Below are 21852 nucleotides of genomic sequence, written 5' to 3'. Positions count from 1 at the left end.
CTGAGATGTATGTTAAAGCAGAAGTGTAAAGTATCAGAAAATAATAATAATCAGAAGAAGAATGTCTAAACACACTTGAAATCTTACAGACTCAGTAGGACATGAGAACCAACGCACAATTAAGCCTAAGCTTAACTGTCAGCTCCTCAGATAAATGAACACAGAACAGCACACCAAGAACAAAGTCCACATTCAAACTCCACTTTGAGAAGTCACCCTCGCTCTACCCAGAACCTATTCCTCTAACAAGCCCCAGACTGCAGAAAAGCCACTGCTCTGAGTGACCAGATTCACATTAAAAGTCAACCCTACATTAGGAAAATAAATGAAACACATACAGAAATATACCTCTGATGGATGATCCCCCAAATCCAACCTGCCTTTTCCCTAACCCCTCACCATTTCAAATATAAGCTGCCTTCAGAAGTATGTCAGTAAATCTTCAACTATTACTGTAATGGAGACCATGTGCCCATGTGCTTGCCAGATTCCTGTTTATAAGGTATAGTCTGTGTATTAAAATAAACTTATTTTTGATAATGAAAGCAATGAAATCAAAATGACTCACTCCAACAATTTCACCTCTCCCAATGCAACATGGGACAGAATGTATTAAACATCATCACCTCGTGAAATTATACTTGTGCTTTCTAGTTAGAAACACCTGGAAATGATTCTTTTTAAGTGTCTAAAGTTTCAATTGATAAGATAAAAAATGTTGGGCTGGAGAGATGGCTCAGCAGTTAAGAGCACTGACTGTTCTTCAAAGATCCTGAGTTCAAGTCCCAGCAACCACATGGTGGCTCATAACCATCTGTAATGGGATCTGATGCCCTTTTCGGGTGTGTCTGAAACAGAGTACTCACATATATTAAATAAATAAATAAATAAATTTTTTTTAAAAGATATAAAATGTTTTCAAGTCTTAAATGTTTTAAGCTATTAAGTGAAAAAATACATACTTTATACTTTTGTTTTTCACCTCTTTAAAAAATTTGCTTATGAAAAATTTTAGGATAATATTTCTGACAGTGATATGTTTTTTGTTTTCTGTTTTTGTTTTTGTTTTGAGACAGGGTCTCTCTATTCTGTAGCTCTGGCTGTCCTGGAACTAGCTCTGTAGACCAGGCTGGTCTCAAATTCACAGAGATTCAACTGCCTCTACCTCCCAAGAGCTGGGATTAAAAAATGCTCAGTGCAAAAAAAAAAAAAAAAGTGCTTACAAAAACTGTTAGGAGATGGTTTCTGGCAGCCACAAATGTCTGTAACTGTGAGAATAAGACAAAAGTAAGGAAATTGCTACAGAATGCATTAAAATTGCATAGCTAATACCAATTATTGGATCACCCTTGAGGTTACAGAAATATCCCATAGCAGAATAGTTTAATCTCCCAGTAATCACACATCCTCCTGCAAAAGAAAATATCTTCTATTTCAGTATCTGCATCCTCTTCTTTATACAGAGGGCTTTCAAGAGCAAGATACTTGAAAGTTTATTTGAGCAGTAGTGTCTCTAAAAATGATTTTTAATCTCAGAAAATTATAAAATAAAAAGTTCAGAGAACAAAAGATTGATATGTACCAAACCAAAAACAAATGAACAAAACCCTAATTCTGAGTGCAGCAGAGAAGGGGTTAAAAAAGAAGGTCTGGGGTTGGGGATTTAGCTCAGTGGTAGAGCAAGTGCAAGGCCCTGGGTTCAGTCCTCAGCTCCAGAAAAAAAGTCTGAGGTAAAGTTCCTAAGTTGGTCTCCCTGAGGACCCAAAGAAACACCAACCCACATCAATCAGTGCACAGCTACACCACATACAACTCACGCTATGAAAGCAACGACGGACGGAGAATGGTGTTAGGAAACAAAAGCAAACATTCAAGAGGAAGGAGGGAGGGAGGGAGTGTGGTGCTAGCTTTAAAAATCAATAGCTTGCCTAACATCTAGGTCATGAATTTGTATAAATTTTTATTTTTAAACTCACCTGATGCATTTTCAATTCCTGTTGTGTTCTGTGAAGATACACACAACAAAGAAACTTCTTTGATTACATGAGCCCTAAAAAGAAAAACAGACAATTGTAATATCCGCCTGCCTGTAAGTTCACAGTGATTAAAAACCACATACGAGCTATAGAACGTGCTCCACAGGCTGCTTATCAAGCATCCGTGCCAGTCAGCCTCAGTCCACACGGACAGCTAACCGCTCAGATTCATCCCATCAATAAACACCCAGCTCACTAAACCGGACTAGAATTTCACTGTGCTCTATAATCAAAGCAGCAGCATCAGGATGACATCATACTTTTAGTTAAGAATTGTATCGCTCCTTAGGAGAAATAAATTAGCCGTGTTAATAGTCAGAAACACAAAACCTGAAGGAGTAAGTGGTGCGCCATGCAGATATCCCTCTTTGCTTTCAGGATTGCTGCATGCAAACACAATTAGACTCCATTACTGTTTTTCAAGCTCTTGAAGCAGTAAGGTGGATTGACTAAAAAGAGTCACATGAAATTCTCTTCAAAGGGAAGAACAGAAAGCAGACAGTGCCGTGCAAAGGCTTTTAATCTCAGAAAATTATAAAATAAAAAGTTCAGAGAACAAAAAATTGATATGTACCAAACCAAAAACAAATGAACAAAACCCTAAAAGAGCTACGATTATATCTCTACAGTGTACATTTGACATAGTCAAAGATGTGACAACAAAAGTTCTTCTTGTAAATATACATGGCATAGTCATGTACCGCAGAACACTAATGCAGTCAACCACTGACCACACATACAGTGAGGATCCCGGGAGGCTGTTTCGTTGTCTCATGGTATAGCACTGGGCCCAGCAGTGGTGTCCCAGTGCATATGACATTCAGAAACAAAACTGCCCAATAACACATTGTCAGAACACACCCTTAAGTAGTATGTCACTGTCTTCATTTCTAAATAATAACTTACTGGAGAGGTATGGTGTCACATTGTGATTCCAGCACTTAGGTAGAGACAGGAAGAGTCAAGAGTTCAAGGCCAGCCTAAGCTATGTAACTCTGCTATCTTTAAAGTCAATGCAGGGCTAGAGAGATGGCTCAGAGGTTAAGAGCACTGACTGCTCTATCAGAGGATCTGAGTTAGATTCCTAGCAACCACATGGCGGCTCACAACCATCTGTAGTTGGATCTAATGTCCTCTTCCGGCACACAGGTATACATGCAAAAAGAGCATTCATAAACATAAAATAAATAAATCTTTTTTTTACAAAAAGTCAATGTAGATGGTCCTTTCTTTCCATATAACGTATGCCATGAAGGTTCATGCCTGTAATCCCAGCATTTGAGAAGTTAAGGCAGGAAAATCAGGAGTTCAAGGTTATCCTAAGTTATATGATACAGCATCCAAACCATAAAAATAAGTTAATTAAAAATATAAAGATATAACATATTCTTAAAGTGAATTTATGATTCTTAGATGCAAATCATAACAATTCAGTAGACTCTCCACTGTAGCATTGTAAATGTCTCCAGTAAGCACATATAACATACCATGAAGTTTAAGAGACCATGCAATATAATTCTCCCATTTTTTCATTTAGTTCCTTGATCTACAAGACACCACCTACATGGTAACTATCCGATGTGACTATAAATAATACAAGGGGCATGTGATGTAATGATACACATTTTAGACTGGAAGAATACATGCCTGTCCCATCAGAAGGGGCTTTGATAAGCTATATTCTTTTTTTTTTTTTTTCCTTTTCTTTTTTTCGGAGCTGGGGATCGAACCCAGGGCCTTGCAAGCGCTCTACCACTGAGCTAAATCCCCAACCCAATAAGCTATATTCTTAGCTGGTTCTAAGGGGCAATGTCTTTCTGTTCTTTCTCTGAGCTATTGAGAACCATGCTCACCTGATGGATGGCTTTTAACAAGTGAGACATTATACTTAAATCTGGACATGCTTATCTGGACTAATTTTTATGTGTACTGAGCCTGAGGAAGGTACTCCACAGCATGCCATCTGGTTACATAGGTCAGTTCTGGTTAAGCCAATATAAACTCTTAGTATATTCGACAGATAAAATGTCAAGGTAATTCAAGAGCCACCCATGGAGTCTGTCCCTTTAAATAAGTGGTTTTCAACTTTCCTGATGCTGTAACCCTTTAATATAGTTCCTCCTGTCTGGTGACTCCAATCATAAAATTATTCCTGTTACTACTTAATAACTGTAATTTTGATGCTGTTATGAATCATTTTGCAAATATCTACGTTTTCCTATAGTCTTGGGCAACCCATGGGAAAGGGTCATTCAACCTCCCTCCAAGGGGTCATAACTCACAGGTTGAGAGAACTGCTGTTTTACGTGGATTTTTTTTTTTTCTTTTCTTTTTTTTTAGGAGCTGGGGACCGAACCCAGGGCCTCGCGCTTGCTAGGCAAGCGCTCTACCACTGAGCTAAATCCCCAACCCCCTAGAACTGCTGTTTTAAAGTTTAACACTGAGCATCTTTCTCATAGATATTTAATATGGCCTTCCCCAGGACACAACTGCCCCTACCCATTGCCTGAGACTTAACCTGTTATCCTATTTGAATGTGGCTCTGGGCTGTGAAGAAGTCCTAAGGTCTGTGGTCTCGTAGATATGCATACCTGACCCCACAGTGTTCACTGGCTACTATCAAGTCCTCTAGGCCTGTGTGGCAGGCTCCAGTTTCTCTTTCTTCTTCAAGCTTTCACATGTGACTTAATAAATTCTGCCACATGAACATCTTTGAAAAACGACAGAAATCTGCAACAAAATACAGTATTCTGCTGAAAGCTATTTGGAAGCTAAGACTCCTGTGCTGATTTCCTCTGTCATTTTTCATTGTCCTAAGACTCCCTGGCATCACTGTAACTATCAGTTCTTCCAGGGACAGCAGGCCTGTGCTATCGTCACACGCTTAGCTTGTTTTGAGAAAAGCACTGACATCTTTAGCTCCAGGCAGACTGAAAACCTTGGCCATGGTGTCTAAACCTGCTTCTTGCTCTTAGTTAATGGTGTGATGCCACTGTTTGACTTTGTTTGGGTTGATGTTGCTGTAATTTGACAGTTTTACCGGGCTAGTCATGTATTGTGTAACTGACTCGATTGAATTGTATGTTCAAGAGCATTTATGGACTGAGAGATGATGGCTCAGAGGTTAAGAGCACTTGTTGCTCTTGCAAAGGATCCAGGTTCCATTCCCTAGACTAAAAGTGGCTCGCAACCTTCTGTAACTCCAGACCTAAGATATTCAACACCCTCTTCTGACCTCTGTAGGCAACCAGACATGCACATACATACACATGCATGTATGTACACAGACATACATGCAGGCCAAACACTCGTCTACAGAAAATGAAATAAATAAATCTTAGAGTGTGTGCCCTCAGCCTGCAGCAGCAGCAACAACTAACACACTAACTCTCCTAAAGATTTATCAGTTCTGAACATTGCACTTTGTCAAGAGAAGCCACACCGATGAATGACCTTCATGGGCTTTACTTTACATTCCAGAAACTAGGCAGCGCTTCATTCCACACAAGAGAGTAAGTGCCCTTCTACTGCCCTCTACTCCTCCCATCCCGAGTACTAATGTGTTAGGCTCTGCTCGTGGGCCACAAACAGGAATCCCTGACCTCTAGGGAAGGGGCCCACAATCAGAAAATACCTAAACGTGGAGAAAGTGCTATGCAGAAAAGCAAAGAGGGGTTGGGGATTTAACTCGGTGGTAGAATGCTTGAAGCGCAAAAGGCCCTGGGTTCGGTCCCCAGCTCCTAAAAAAAAAAAAAAAAAAAAAAACAGAAAAGCAAAGAGAGGTTTGGATCACCAACTCTGCCTATCTCCACACTTGCCAATCCAGACACTGCTCTAGAGACAGGAAGAAGAGCTGTGCCCCGAGAAAGCATGGGAAGAAAGAGGAAGAGCACCAGAGACCCAGAATGTGAGCTTGAAGTCTACACCAAGGTGCACAGCGTGCAGGTGGCGATGTCAGAGGCAAAAGAGACAGTGGGAATGCTAGTTGGCATGGTGTGAAAGGAAGCAGTGACTTATCCTGGATAGGCTTACAAACTAGGGCCCATAACTTTAGCTGCCCGCTTAGAGATGAATTATGAAAGAAAAGGCAAGTGGGGACGACTTGAAGGGAGAATATGGCTGCTGCTTGTAGGGGTGCTGCCCTCCCCTTGTCTGAGTTGCAGTTGGTTTTCCTCTTTATTTCACATCTGTCTTCTTTCCTTTTCCTTACCTTTGTAGTTGCTAACCCACAGGCACAATTCAAATAGCAGAATTATCTGTCATCTGACACTGGGCAGATAAAACAGTACAGTGTGGAAAACATTTCTTTTTTGAAGCATTAGCTTGATAAGTAATAACTTTTTCTAATTAAAAAAAACCTACTATGTAACTTGAGTTGGTACACACTATGTAACTTGAGTTGGTACGCACTATGTAACTTGAGTTGGTATGCACTATGTAACTTGAGCTGGTACACACTATGTAACTTGAGTTGGTACGCACTATGTAACTTGAGTTGGTACGCACTATGTAACTTGAGTTGGTACACACTATGTAACTTGAGTTGGTACACACTATGTAACTTGAGTTGGTACACACTATGTAACTTGAGTTGGTACACACTATGTAACTTGAGTTGGTACACTCTATGTAACTTGAGTTGGTACACTCTATGTAACTTGAGTTGGTACACTCTATGTAACTTGAGTTGGTACACACTATGTAACTTGAGTTGGTACACACTATGTAACTTGAGTTGGTACACACTATGTAACTTGAGTTGGTACACACTATGTAACTTGAGTTGGTACACACTATGTAACTTGAGTTGGTACGCACTCTGTAACTTGAGTTGGTACACTCTATGTAACTTGAGTTGGTACGCTCTATGTAACTTGAGTTGGTACGCACTATGTAACTTGAGTTGGTACGCACTATGTAACTTGAGTTGGTACGCACTATGTAACTTGAGTTGGTACGCACTATGTAACTTGAGTTGGTACGTACTATGTAACTTGAGTTGGTACGCACTATGTAACTTGAGTTGGTACGCACTATGTAACTTGAGTTGGTACACACTATGTAACTTGAGTTGGTACACTCTGAAGCACAGCCTAGGACTTCCCGTACCTCCCTTCATGTCCAAACAAAGCCCATTCATCATTTCTTGTTGGAGAAAATGGTTTTTCAAGACAGAGTTAGCTCTGGCTGTCCTGGAGCTCACTTTGTAGACCAAGCTAGCCTCAAACTCAGCTCTGCCTGCCTCTGCCTCCCAAGTGCTAGGGCTAAAGGTGTGAACCACATCACTGGCTTAACACCTTTTAAAAGTTCACTCCACAGTCATGCCCACTGCTCCTTCTTCTGTCACCTCTAATCCTAACCACTAAAACACATCTTTGTAGGTAAAGGCACTAGCCGTCATGCTGATAGCCTGAGTTCAACCCCCAGAACACACGTGAACAGAAAGAACCAATCCTCTCATTTGTTTTGACCTACACAGACACCAGGGGGTGAGGGGAGAGCAGAGGACGGGGAGATGCAGGATGCATGCACCCATACATAAATGTTCACAAATACAATAAATAAATGTACCTTTAAAGAATATTCCAGAATAACAGAGCTATTACAAAACCAAAGGAGTTCTTAGCTGATTTTTAGCATGTGTACATGTATAGTGCTTATAAGGGTATGCATATAAGGGTGTGCATGGGCATGTTCACATGTGAGGAGCACACCAGTGTGCAAGTGTCTTGTAAACGTGTGTGAACATGCACATGGAGGTCAGTAGGTTGACATATGGTGCCTTCCGCAATGGCTCCCCGCTTTATTTACTAAGTGCAGATCTCTCTCTCCCTGGGCCCAGACCTTGGTAATTCAGTTAGTCTGAGCAGCTGGCCTGCCCTGGGATCCTGCTACCTCGTCCCAGGCACTGAGATTACAGAGAGGCAAGTCGCTGTTTTATATGGTGCTGGGAATCTGAACTCCAGCCTTTACACTTTTGCAGAAAGTGCTTTTATCCCCTGAGGCATCACCCCAGTCTTCTTCATTTTTAAGGCTAAATTCTTTATTAAAGTATGCTAAAGTAAAGCCATGTATGATAGCGTGTGCCTGTCACCCCAGCTACTCAGGAAGCCAGGTAGCAAGATCACTCTTGAGTCTAGGAGTTCAAGACAAGCTTGAACAACCTAGCAAGCCCCTATCTGTAACAACAACAACAACAACAACGGGAAACTGTGTACTGAACTGAACAGCCCCTAGCCTGAGACTGTGTCTTTTACTATGGGTATTTAGCACTACCGTAGGCCATCAATGCCAGCAGCGCCTCAATCATTTTCACAACTGAAGAAAACTAAACACGCTCAGGGCTCAGAATAAGGGTCTGCAGTAACCATGTGTCTAGATAACAGGACCACATGAGCTACCTATAACAACGGCACACTCCAAACGGTACTCTGAAGTAACCTTCTTACGGTCCACCAGCACTGCTCAAAAGCCCTAAGGCCCTGGCAGTACTCTGAGTTAACACCGACTGGGACAACATCACTTCCACATTCCCACTTAGCTAATGTATGGCATCTCAAAGCCAAAGTTATCCACGAGAGATGCACAATGGATCCTATCAGTGCTGAGAAGAATCTTCTCACATATATCATCAAAACCATCCCAGCAAATGTTTTTTATATTGTTTTAAGATTTACTTATATATGCGAATGTTTCACCTATGTGTACCCCATGACTGCTGGTGGCCACAGAAGTCAGAAGCAGGCACTGGACTACACGCAGAGTCACAGTCGGTTGTGAGCTGCCACGTGAGTACTGAGAACCAAACTTCAGTCCTTGGCAAGAACTCAACTGCTGAGTACCTCTCCAGGCCGGCACTCTCTGCTTTAGTACTAAAAATTTAGTGATTCTGATTTTCTATTACTAGTAGATACTGAAATAATAGAAAAAGTACAGTAGGCAGACACATAAGCTTCGAACCTGTGAATCTCAGTCCTCAGTTATTCACAAATAGCACAGATCCTTGAAGTGACACAAGCTTCAACGCTACCTTAGCTTTCTGAAGGTCTAACCACATGCTGTTCTATCTGAAGGTGGGTGTGTGTGTGTGTGTGTGTGTGTGTGTGTGTGTGTCATGTAGGTATCTAGTGCTCATAGAGATCAGAAAAGCATGTTAGATCCCTTAAAACTAGAGTTAGGGATGGCTATAAGCCAAATTTGGGTCCTCTCTAAATGCAAATCTTGATCACTAACCCTTTTCTCCAGCAACCTTTTTTAAAAATAGTGTCTAGCCTAGGCTACAGGAGACACTATTTAAAAAGAAGTTCTGATCCTCCTAATGCTGACTTCTGAGTGTTGGATTACAGGAGTGTGCTGCCATGACTAGTTTATAGAGTGCTAGGGACAAAATTCAGGGCTTTGCCATGCTAGGCAAAGTCTAGGAACTTGGCCACATTCAGCTGTACTTTCCAAAGATACTGTTTTCAAATTCTGGAACAATATTAACTTATTGATATAAGGGCAACTTGATTATCGAAAAAACAATGAAAAATTACTGATTTCTCAGTATCAAAACAATCTGAACATCTGGAAACATGCTCCAAAGACCTGAAAACGTAGAGATAATTGGCTCTCTTGACCCTGAGTGCCCAGTCACATATCCACTCACCATCCTCTGAAATCAGACTAAGCTAGGGGAAGACATACAAGCACAAATCCAACAGATGTGACTGGTTATGCTGTCTTTCTGCACAGGACAAACTTGGGACTTTTACAAAGCTACAGGAAAAGCAATTATTCTTAAAGTATCAGTTTACATCTAGAAGAAAGGAAGAACAATGAAAATATTTAATACATTCAACTATAAATCACTCGGTTATTTTTAAGACCAGTTTGGAAATCTTCTGTTCTTATTTGAAAAATACTGTAATTAACTTCAAACTGTTCATTTTAAATTATATTAATTTAGTGCATGCATATGTATGTACTATGTAGATGTGTGCCTGACACTGTGTGTAGGGGTCAGAGGACAACCTGCAGATTCTCTCCTTCCAGAAAGTTTCAGGGACCAAACTTTAGTCGCCCAAGATGATGGCAAATGCTCTTACTTGCTAAGCCGTCTCTCTGGCCTAAAAGTCATTTTTCCCACACGTGTACCATGTAGATGATTACTTGGCTTGTACGACTCTGGAAGCTCACGGGCAAAGAATAAAACAGACATAAGCACGGGAACCAGAATGCTGAGCTAGCGTTAGATCAAAATGCAAATAAAGACAGATAAGGCCCAAGGAACCAGCACACTGTGTTCGAGTTAGACCAACACACACAGACAAGGTGGCACAGGGAAAGGTTTGAAAATGGCACTTTGTAAAGGAGTCTCATAAGTCTCCATAATAAAAAGTCTAATCACTACAACGCAATCTCGGCAAATGAGCAGTACAGTAACAAATCTATGGAGAGGAAGCCTTTAGCTATGCAGATTTACTGTGATTTACTCTGACCAAAAACTTAAAAATGAAAATATTAGAACCATGCTAACTTCTCAAAAATAAGTGTTATTAACTTATAAACACTGTCAGAATTAGCAGAATCCCTACCAGGAGGGTGGCACTACCCGGCCACAGTGTTGGAACTCTGCTCATACTACTCCTGCTGAGGAACTTGCTCAGAGAAAAATGAGTCTATTTTCCTTTTCCCAAAATAACATAATTTCATAAATTACCTAGTTTTGCCCTAAAACACAAAGCTCTAAGTTTTTCTTGAAGATACAAATTATATGAGTGGCTTGTCAGTGGCATGTTTGCATGCACAGCATGAGCAAAGTTGTACAGCATTTCCAAAAAAGAAAAAGAAAATGGAGACAGTATTTTGGGTTACATAAAGTGTAGCAAGAACAATACTGAAATGTACCACTGTAAGATCAGGGAGAGTTGTATGTCTGTGTGTAGATCATGAAAGCAGGAAGATTGAGCAAAAGCTGACTCACAGGGTGTGGCCTCTGCTGAAACCTCTGTCTCTCATCCCCCAGAATGGCTTCCACCCGATCCCAAGGACAGAGGTGACAGAGTATATCATAGAGACACCAGTAAATCACTTGCTCGGCCTACAGATCACTTGAAGAGGCACAGTGAACAGGCTGCTCACAAACAACCTTCAAGTGTCCTCCCACTTGAGCAAACTAATTTCCATCTCATAGCCCAGACACCAGTACAACTGCCCCGGGGCCTAGGTTCCTGAAAATGCACAGCACCAAGTATTCTGTGACACAAACCTAAATAAGGAATGGGGACCTGGGAGGGGAATGGGGTGCTACGGATGCTGACAAAACTGTTCCCACGTAACACACTGAAACCAGGTCTTCTATTCCTAGAGCTATTGACACAAAATGGGGCTGATTAAGAGTTCTGCTTAAGGGCTGGAGAGATGGCTCAGTGGTTAAGAGCACTGACTGCTCTTCCAGAGGTCCTGAGTTCAAATCCCAGCAACCACATGGTGGCTTGCAACCATCTATAAATAAAATAAATAAATCTTTAAAAAAAAAAAAGAGTTCTGCTTAAAATATGTAAGTTATGTAAGTTAGAGAGCTCTGAGGTCAACAGCCCATGGCTCTAGAGGGCCTTAAGCAATTAAACACCATCATATTAAAATGTCAAATCAGAGACCAGTGATACCATAGGAAAGTACTATAAATCTGCACTTAGACAGCAGGCACCCAGGGGTTTTCAACCAAATGGATTTTTTTTTTTTAACTTTAAAACAGTGGTTCTTACTCTGTGGGTCACAACCCCTTGAGGACTGAATGACCCTTTCACAGGGGTCACCTAAGACCATGGAAACACAGATATTACTTGACGACTACAGTTATGAAGTAGCAGCAAATGTAACTTTAGGTTGGGGTCACCACAACACTAAAGGGTCACATTAGGAAAGTTGAGAGCCACTGCCTTAAAACAAAATGGGCTGGGTAAATAACTCAATTGAAAAAGTGCTTGTGGCTGCATCCGCCTGAGGACCTGAGTTCAATCACTAGCACCCTTGTTTAAAAAGAAAAGCTCGGTGCCACAGTACACATGCATGTAATCCAGTGCTGACACAGAAGGATACTACGTCCTTGCCAGCCAACCACTCTAAGTCCATCAGCAAGCTTGGGAAGCGAGAGACCTCTCTCAAAAAAGAAAGTGGGCGGAGGAAATGGCTCAAATAAGTAACATATGTATTTGTCATGTGAGTGTGAGAACCTGAGTTTGAACTCCCAGAACCCATATAAAAGCTGGGTAAAATAGCAGTAATCCCCACACTTCTACACAGAAATGGCCAGTGGAGATGGAATGGGTCCCCGGGAGCTCACAACTTCAGGCAAGGTGGAAGGTGAGGATCAACACCAGAGTCGTCCTCTAACTTCCACCTGTGCCCACTTGGATGCACCCAGGAGTGTAAATATGCACACACACACACACACAATAAATAAATATAAAAACAATGGGAAATCCTTCACAACATATTATCTCAAGCTGGGGGTGTAGCTCAGTGTTAGAGTGCTTACCTAGGAAGAGTAAAATACTGGGTTCAATCCCAGCACTGTGAAGGGGGAAAAGTTCCCAGCATCCATTAATAGAAAAGGAAGTGCCTGCCCCTACAAGCCTTGCAGGTGTGCTGCTTTATGCTATACAGGTTAGGGGTAGACAGGACAGAGGCTGTGTCTACGCTCAGTGAAGGCTATGTCCACCCTCAGTGTTCTGACTAATGAATATCTAAATGATTAGTAGACTAACATTCCTTGAAAATAGGCAAGCCTGAGAGGACCACCAGTCCAGCACGGCAGACCTTTATGGCTCCCAGAACGGGGAGCAAGGCACAGACTAGAAAAACTCTGCCTGGGTCTGAGGCCCTAGGTGGGAATGAGCCCAAGACAGACGACCCTCACATGGGGTCACTTGAGGTCACTAGGCATGGAGTCACTCAGGTGGGCAGGGTGAGGAATGAACCCAAGATGATCACCAGACCAGCACCATGGGGCCTAGACAGGGAGCCTAAAACAACCACCAGTTGGGCACTACACCTAACATGACCCCTGCCCAGCACCATAATTCATAAGCCAGGGCACCCCTGAGATAACCCCAGGCACCAGTAAGAGGAGCAAGTAAGTGGTGGGGAAATGGAAGAGAAAAAGAAACAGAATGATGTGGGCACAGTGAAGAGAGGCAGACCTAGAGACTTGAAGGTACCTGATATGAATAGCTGGTGATGCTACCTGGGACCATGGTGGGGTCCTAGTCTGTTCTGCCACTGGAGGGACCATGCCTGGGTCCATGGCCCTGAAGCAGCAGGAATCTGTTACCACCCTCTTCCCTCATCCCTTGCAATCTATGGCAGGCAGGAGAGCTGGTCCCAGGGTCCTGAGAGTGGGAGAACTGACCATGTCCCTCACCAACTGTAACACGCAGGAGAGTGGGCCCTCTCCTCGCCAGGCAGCAGGTAGAGCTGGCCCTGGTTGGGAGTAAGGAGGTGTTGCTGGTGACCTAGACCCAAAGGCATGAGGGCATACGAGCAGGAGAGCTGGGGGGCTGACCAGCTCAGATACCTATCAGGCCCAGATCCAGGGCTTTGAACTGCCCCACCCCAACATCTATCCCATGGATGAATTTCAGAGGGCACGAAGGGGCCAGTCCCACAGATCCCAAACTACACAATCTCCATGACACAGGGCAACAACAGGATATCCAACAGTAGGGTTCCAGTCAAAGAGTAGCACAAGTTAGAGACCTTGTACAAGTTATTACAGTGAACATGTGCAAGCAAAGAAGTGTGCACCAAGGAGTATACCGTGGGACACAACTGTGACACACTACAGCCTCCATAATGCAACTTTTTTCCCTCTGTTGGGACGGGCATTGCGAGGGTAGAGAGCGGGTATGAGGAGACTGGGATACATGATGTAAAATTCACCAAGAACCAAGAAGTTTTTAAAAAAAAAAAAAAAAAAAAGGAAAAGGGAGTAAAATCAATTTTTCACTACACCCTCAAAATACGAGCCTTAAAAAGAACGTCTAAAGGGAGGAACGATGTGATTGCTCATTCCAGTTGATCACTTTGAGTGACCTTTTCCCGTCAGAGTTCCCAAAACAGCACTACTTATTGTGGTCAAACTCTGAAAAATATCCAGACTCTTGCTTAAGAGTTTCCTGAAAAACAAAACAAGCTACGGCAACATAGACATGGTGAGCATGTCACCCAAATCCAAGTTTTCACCCTAGGATTCCCATTCGTTTCATTTGGTCATGCTTTAAAAGCGACATGCAGCGCTTCATGTTTGTCCTATACATTGGAGAATGTAAGACAACTCATAGCTACAATGGCTTCCTTACTATAGGTGAGCAGCTGAGCACTGTGACTGACACCAGACACATCACAGCTAGTACAGTGCTTGGTCAAGGCACTGGCCACATGGACATCAAGATTCACCTACCACTTTAGTTGACTGGATTTCTTTTATTTGGAATGGGAGTTAACTTGTATAACGTGAGGTTTAAGGTTTACACTATAAATGTGTAACAATTGTTCTCAAGACCACTTAAAAACAGTAGCAGTGGGGTTGGGATTTAGCTCAGTGGTAGAGCGCTTGCCTAGCATGCCCAAGGCCCTGGGTTTGGTCCCCAGCTCCAAAAAAAAAAAAAAAAACAGTAGCAGTAACTACTGTTTGCAAAGTGTGTACACAGCTCTGGAGCTTAAAAAGGCTTTAAATGTATCGTTGTTGCTGTTACTGTTTTTAAGAAAGATACATTTCTTCAAAATAATGTATTTGTAATTCTCAATTCAACATAAAAGTAAATGTCTATGAATTTATGATAAAAACATGAAAAAAAATCTCTTGATATTGGTCGGGATATTTTCAATAAAATAGTATCCCTGATTCAGGGGTCTAGAAAACAAGAACAAAACAGGTAGGGACAGTTTTAGGAGGCTTTGGGTTCCAGGTTAAATCTGAGCTTGACCTTGTGGTAAGTGTCCTAGACTGCTTTCTACTAACCAAACTAACTTGGGGTGGAAAAGGTCCATGCCACCTTACAGCTCACACTCCATCACTGAGGGAAGTCAGGACAGAGGAGGCATGCTATTCACTGCCTTGCTTGGAAGGCAAACATTCCCAAAGAAAGTTACATCAGTCAAAGGGGGAAACTGGTCCCCTCACAGACTGGCATGGACGTCAGAGATGGAGATGCAGACACTTTTAGTCTCACTAAAGGAGGAGGACTGCGGGGGGAATATGTCTACAGTAAGTAGATGCAGGATTTGACTCTGTGGTAAGCATGGAACTGACTCACACTATACACAGGGGAAACATCCCAGTGAGACCTAAGGACAATTCTCTCAACAAGTTACGTTCTCTCTCAAGACCTGCTGCACTGGAAATATCGAAGAAAAATGTTAGTTTTTCAAAAACATTAAACTACTTGCATTTTTAAAACTTTCTTAAATCATATAGTGCATGTGTGCATATATGTGAAGGCACCACAGGTCAAAGGGACAACTCCTGGGTACTCCCTTTCCTACTGTTGGATCCTGGAGAGCCTTAACATGCTAAACTATCTTGCTGGCCTTGCTTGCACATTCTTTACCTTGTCAGCTCAAAACACCCCAGTGAATGGAAAGAGTAGTATCTGTCCCCAGTTTGTAAACATTAAGAGGTCAGAAGAGATGCTACCTACATCCCTGTCACACACCACCACCACACACACTCAGCTATGTGGTCCTGTGGTCCTGTCGTTCTGTATGCTGACACAGGGTTCTGCCAGATAACACAGGCCTATATGCAAACAGTACCTCCATGTCTTCTAACAGAATTACACATCTAAATTCACCCCAGGAGCTTCCTCTTCAAAACTTCTACTTGCAAATATTATCTTAAAGCCACATTTGCTGAACTATGGTAAAGTCTTTAAGTCAGAGAATCAATCTGAATGTCATTTTTAGACTTAATATACATCATCTGTCTGAGGTCCACATCATTCATATATATATATATATATATATATATATATATATATATATCATCTGAATAAGGGCTTGAAAAATACACAGGATTCATGCTGAAATATATACATGTTTGGGGAAATCTCACAGTCCTTTTCAAATTTTGAACGCATCATTTAAATTTCCCATGAGAGTTTAATAAAGTCTTAGAAAAATTGCATGTAAGTACATATAAAATATGTAGGTTTTACCAATTTCCAGATGGGCTGCCCACAGCAATCAAGCTAACACTTCCACTTAACTTTACACATTTCAGACAAGCTGTGCCAAGGAATAATTCAGCTCTTTCAAAGCAAAGCCTAACATATAATTTGTTGCAAGGGCTACAAAATATTCTTTTCATCAAAATAGCTAAAAAATATAGATAAATTCAGTGAAACTTTTTTTATGTTCTAAGGGGCTGGTAAATGAGAACACAGTACAAGTAGGACATGAACCAAGAGGTCATTAATAAGTACTACACAGGGGTTGGGGATTTAGCTCAGTGGTAGAGCGCTTGCCTAGCAGGCGCAAGGCCCTGGGTTCGGTCCCCAGCTCCGAAAAAAAGAACCAAAAAAAAAAAAAAAATAAGTACTACACAGAATTAGGGGGAAAAACACATGCTTTTATCATTGCAATTACCAGGTTTACTACATACAACGACTCTAATGCATGCTTCAAGGAGGCAGGGTAGAAAGGAAAAGGCATTCCTTCATTGTACTGAGATCATTCAGATATTCCTGTAATTAAGAAAAACCACTTGTTACCAAATATGGCTCCAATAGCAGATTTTTTTTTCACATATTGTATTTAATGGTGCATTCTCAATATTATTTCACAGCCAAAAGAAATAAATAAATAAACAGATAAGAGCCACAACTCATACAATCTTTACTTACAATAATTACAAATAAAGATTAGGAAACATATTTTCTTCCCCAGGTACTTTAATGACATGTTTTCTACAAAGATACATTGAAGTAAGCATTTCAAACGCCTGCTTTCCTTTGGACAAGCTTCGGTGCACAACCCCAACTGGTTCTTTTGGGGATTTTTTGCTTGCTTGTTTTAAAAAGGGAGGAAAAAAAGGTAGAAAAGTACAGTTTAGCCAATCTTCAAGGAGTTGCTTCAAGTCTTATTTTCTAGAAGAATTATTTCTGTGCTATTCAGCATAATGGACCAAATGCTTAAATCATGCAATGCCTCTATGCAAATTTATTTAAATTTTATAATAATTTAATCTGCACAGGGGGAATGCTGATCCCATGTCATAAAAACTTCATAATCTCCAGGCTATCTCACACTACCATGTTTCTTCCCATAAAATGACGCCAATGTTCAACTACAGAGTTACTCTATAATCACAGCAAAAGCTAGAAGACATCTGGATGGGAAGAGCCTTCCCTTCTTCAAAGTCTAACCAATAGCAGCTATCCTTGGAGTTCTTTGAGACACCACGGCTGCTTCTGTGATTCAACCACCCAACAAAGGAAGTTTCATTTAATGAGGTAGTTTAGAATCATACAATTGTGTCCTTCCTGATGGCAATGTCTGGTGACTTCACAGCTTGTCACAACTAAAGGAAGGACCATGGGCATCTTGTGGGGTGGGGGAACTGCTAAGCATTCCACCATGGACAAGAGTGACACCCCCACAAAGACTAATCCGGCCGAAATAACAACAGTACAGTAGCTGAGAAACAACGTTTTTTGTAACTCAATATGCTACCCCTAGAGACGGGGTAGTTTTCCCCGACCTGCTCTAAGAAAATCATTTTTATAGCTCTAACTAAAAATGTCTCACTTCAAAAGGCAAGCACTAGGACATGACACCAGGCCTCATACCAAACACTGTAACTGCTGATAGGCAGCATACAAACGGTGAAGCACTAAGTGCACGGCGGCAGCAGCAGAAGTCATGCTCAGCAGGTAACATGCCCTTTGTACCCAGGATTCCCTGTAGATGCTCTCTGCATGCAAGTCTGGCATACCCCTCAAGGGCCCATGCGCTCGCTCTCACTACGGAGCATCCCAGTGAGAGCTGCAGGTTTGCTGTAGGGTTTCCCCCTTTACATATATTAGGACTAACATGAAGCTAGTCAGAAGACATGAAAATAGCAAACCATCCGTAGTGCTCTCCACCCTGGAAACTGTGAATTGACAGACCCCTGAAAGGTTCTAAGTCAGATCTAAACTTGAAAAGATATCAGCATTCTGGAAAAAAAAATCCCCATGAATAAATAAATAGCCAATGTGAAATAATCATCAAAAGAAACTGGGTGCAGATGTGTGTGAGCTACAGACAACCACAGAGAAAACAGGGAGGTTACTCCTTAGCAAGGTAGCTGAAACAAAATCATATACGGTCAGACACTACAAAAGCACATTTCCCAGTCCTCACATCTTAAATAAGTGCAGAATTTTAAAATTCATCATAGAGGGGGGGAGAAAACTTCCGAAATTTAGTGAAAAGGCTTTAGAATCTTTACAGATCAATGTGGGACTGGTTGATGAATCCATCCACATATTAGACGGCCATTGAAAGAGCAGTTAAAGACAGACACACACAACAGCATAGTGGAAGACAAGCTACATCAATACACACAACATACCAATTCTGTATAAACTATTATACAGAAGTGGATGCTTCTATAAATAAATATATGTGAATAAAGAAACACTCGCAGGCACACCCTGAGGGACTAGTGACAATCTGCTACAATGTTAACAATGGCTATCTGTGGAGGCGGAAGTTTATGGCCAGTTTCTATTCCTTCTTTGTGCTTTTCTGTTTTTCAACTGTCCTGCAGTGGAGACTATTTTGCTGTTTTGTGCTTACAGAGCTAACACATTATTACAAAGTTACACCTTATTATCTGGAGCACTGTACAGAAAAAAAAAAATCCCTTAACCCTCAATGAAGCCAACTCTTCCATCGACAAACAGCAAACATTCATTGAACGTTACCATTATATCCCTGGTTCTAAGACTTTTTAAATGCATCAATGGTTTTAAAGAGGGGGGAGGGGGAGCCCTGAAATTACACCAAACGCAACTGACTGTTGCTTCCAACAATGGGTTTACAGTTCTATCCCCGTGTCTTGAAATAAAGGGGGCTTATTAAATGATCTCTGAAGGTCTTCAAAGCTAGGCTGAGATTTCTCAAGAAAAAGAATTTTTTACCAAATAAAGTGCTTGTAAGGAAGCTTGGAGGGTGGCAACTGCATGCAACCTCAAAAAACAGAACTCTACAGAAAAAGAAAACAGCATAATAATGTCTCTCGGTTCCTCCTCCGAATATCTAGATGCAAACTTCTAAACCCTTTTTTCTAATACCACCATGGGCAGGAAAGATCAAACTGTAGTCTGTGCTATTGTAGGTTAAAAAGAACCATTGGAGGTGGGGGGGTTGCCTTTGCTGTACATATGACTTTAAAGAATAATCCTGAAGTAAACAAAAAACTTTAAGACACATTTTAGTCATGTTCTGGGGACATTTTGTACTAGAAACAAACGTTCCCGGGTTTGATAAAAGGGTCCTAGGGGCAAGGAACTGAAATTCCGCAAAAGGCAGTTCATGTGTCAAATACACCCAAATCCTCAATACACGAAACATGGGGGTGGGGGAACCCCATTTCTCTAGGTGCAAATTCCAGCTGGGTAGTAAGGGGCAACGGGACTTCCCGGCTATCTGTGGGATTGTTTCCCCAGCTCGAGGCCCGACCTAACGGTCCCAGGCCGTGGGCGGGTGCTTCACGCGTGGACCGTGGAAGAACACTGACCTGTTAGGTGTATTGCGTGTCTCACTTGTCACCCTCGGAGACATAGTAGACGGATCTTTTAACTAATCAAAACCAGTCATATGTATGTTAGTGCACACCTGTGACACATGCACATATGCACCAGTGGGTCGGTGGAGAACACTCGGGGAAACCATTGCCAGGTTTAGAGCACAGGGAAACTATACGGGGAAACACAAAGGCTCGAGGCACAGAACCAAGTCGAGGATGCGGATGCGCTCAGACACTCAGCTGGGACACAAAAGAGCAGAGATCAGCGCAGCCCTGCGGATGGGGACCGCCCGGGGCCCACGTGCGCTCCCCGCCGACCCCGCAGCCGCGCACCCCGAGTCCGCCGCGTCGCCAGAAATCGGACCCCAAACTTGGCCGCAGGGACTTAAGAGTCGCGGGGCGGGAGCCTTCGCGCCGCCTCTCGTCGGCGCCCGCCAGCGCTAGCCACCGGTTCCTGGCGGTTCGGAGGAAGCTCGAAGGGGGCGCGTTAGCCCGCCCCGCAGTCCCCTTAGCGCCCGGCCCTGTCGCCCCCGCCGCGGTGGCCACACTCCTCACTGACACCAAGGGACATTCCCGGAGGCCCGCCCGCCCCGGCTCCGCGGCTCCTCACCAGAGCGCGACGTGCCAACGCTTCAGCGAGCCCAGAGCCTCAGCCGCCGCCGTCGCCCTGGCGCCCGCGGCCGCGCCGCCGCCATCTTGGCTTCGGCCGGAAGTGACGTCGACACGGCACCCGCAACCCCGACACCGACCCCGCGCGTAGCTCGTGGCCTGCGACCCCCAAGGAGCTTAACACGACGGCCGGGCGTGACCCTGACGGACTTGTGTCGCCCTCTCTGTCAATCACTGGTTCTCCACTCGTCCCAGAGCTTTCCCTCGAAAGGAAGCCCGTGTCGCCATTGCCTGGACGGCCTGACCACTATAGAGTTATGACTGAGGAACTCATATTTTCCTCAACGAATCCACCCCCCTTCTGCCGATCTGGACTGACTGGCATGGTAGCGTACACTTTAATCCTCAAACTCGAGGCAGAAGCAGGCAAATCTATATAGTAAATTCGAGGAGAGGCAGAACCACACCTTGAGACCTTGTTTCAAGCAAAACGAGCATAATCCACTTTGAAGGCCACTATACCTCTCCACTTTGAAGGCCACTATACCTCTGTCAGGCAAATAGTCTACTTAGATTGTGTGCAAAGGCAGTGCAGACACACAAACACACACACACACAGACACACACACACACACACACACACACAGAGCGAGACTTGAGCAAAGCAGTACAACTGTATGGCTGTGTTCATCCTTACCAAGAGGCATTTGCCAATTGTCAGCCATGGGCCTAGGTCAGTGCCAGGGCTCTGTGGGGCAGAGCACGGCCTTCACCTTGCCCTTGGGAACTGATTCACTATTTACAAACAAGTGAGCAATGGTATATGGTGGAGATAGGTTATGTTGAACTCACTTCTGACATCCCAGAGAAGAGGTTTGACAGGAGCACAGTGGCCGATCAATCTGAAGTTGAGGAGAGAAGAAAATTACAGTTGTCACATCTAGATGGCAACTAAAGCCATGAGTATTTCAGGATAAAGCTATCCTCCGAGAAGAAAGGGAAAAAAAAAATCTAAATGTAGTGGGCCATATTAGTCCTCTGTGAAAAGGATCTAAAGAGTAATAGATAATGTATTATGTCCAAATGTGTCTCCGAAACTTTGGAAAGACCAGACAAGTTGATCAAATGTACCTGTCGTTTAGAAAGCATGTCAACTGACGCGGATTGTGGTATACTCTGTAAAGGGCTTGGTGATGTGGTGATCATCTCGTCAGTATTGTTGGCAGGTGCAAACGAGGTCTGGATCTCCACAGAGCCCACGGAGAAAGGAAATAAAAGCTCAAATGTTCATATATTTCTCTCACTCTTCAAGGAAGAGTTTATAAACCTAAGAGGTACATGCAACCACATCACTAGACTATATATTATTATGATACAGGTTGCCATTGGAGTTTGCCCTCTTCACTTGAATAGCACCTTCCAACTAAG

General features: G+C 42.8%; 1 protein-coding gene and 1 pseudogene across 2 annotated transcripts in view; one reads left to right on the top strand and one right to left on the bottom strand.

The window, feature by feature from the left end:
- Positions 1 to 20516, bottom strand: part of Prdm2 (PR/SET domain 2) — a 105447-nt gene extending 84931 nt beyond the window's left edge. For both annotated transcript variants that reach the window (XM_032895066.1, XM_032895061.1), the window contains exons 1-2: positions 20426 to 20516; positions 1977 to 2050 (exon numbers count right to left, since the gene is read on the bottom strand). In XM_032895066.1, coding sequence (XP_032750957.1) covers positions 1977 to 1985 — 9 coding nt within the window. In that variant the 5' untranslated portion in view covers positions 1986 to 2050; positions 20426 to 20516. The remainder of the gene's footprint in view (positions 1 to 1976; positions 2051 to 20425) is intronic.
- LOC116890599 lies at positions 12642 to 12790 on the top strand (annotated as a pseudogene).
- Positions 20517 to 21852: the final 1336 nt, after the last annotated feature.

Source organism: Rattus rattus, chromosome 1 (assembly GCF_011064425.1).
Source record: "Rattus rattus isolate New Zealand chromosome 1, Rrattus_CSIRO_v1, whole genome shotgun sequence".
NCBI lineage: Eukaryota > Metazoa > Chordata > Mammalia > Rodentia > Muridae > Rattus > Rattus rattus.
This window is presented reverse-complemented; position numbering and strand designations above follow the sequence as displayed.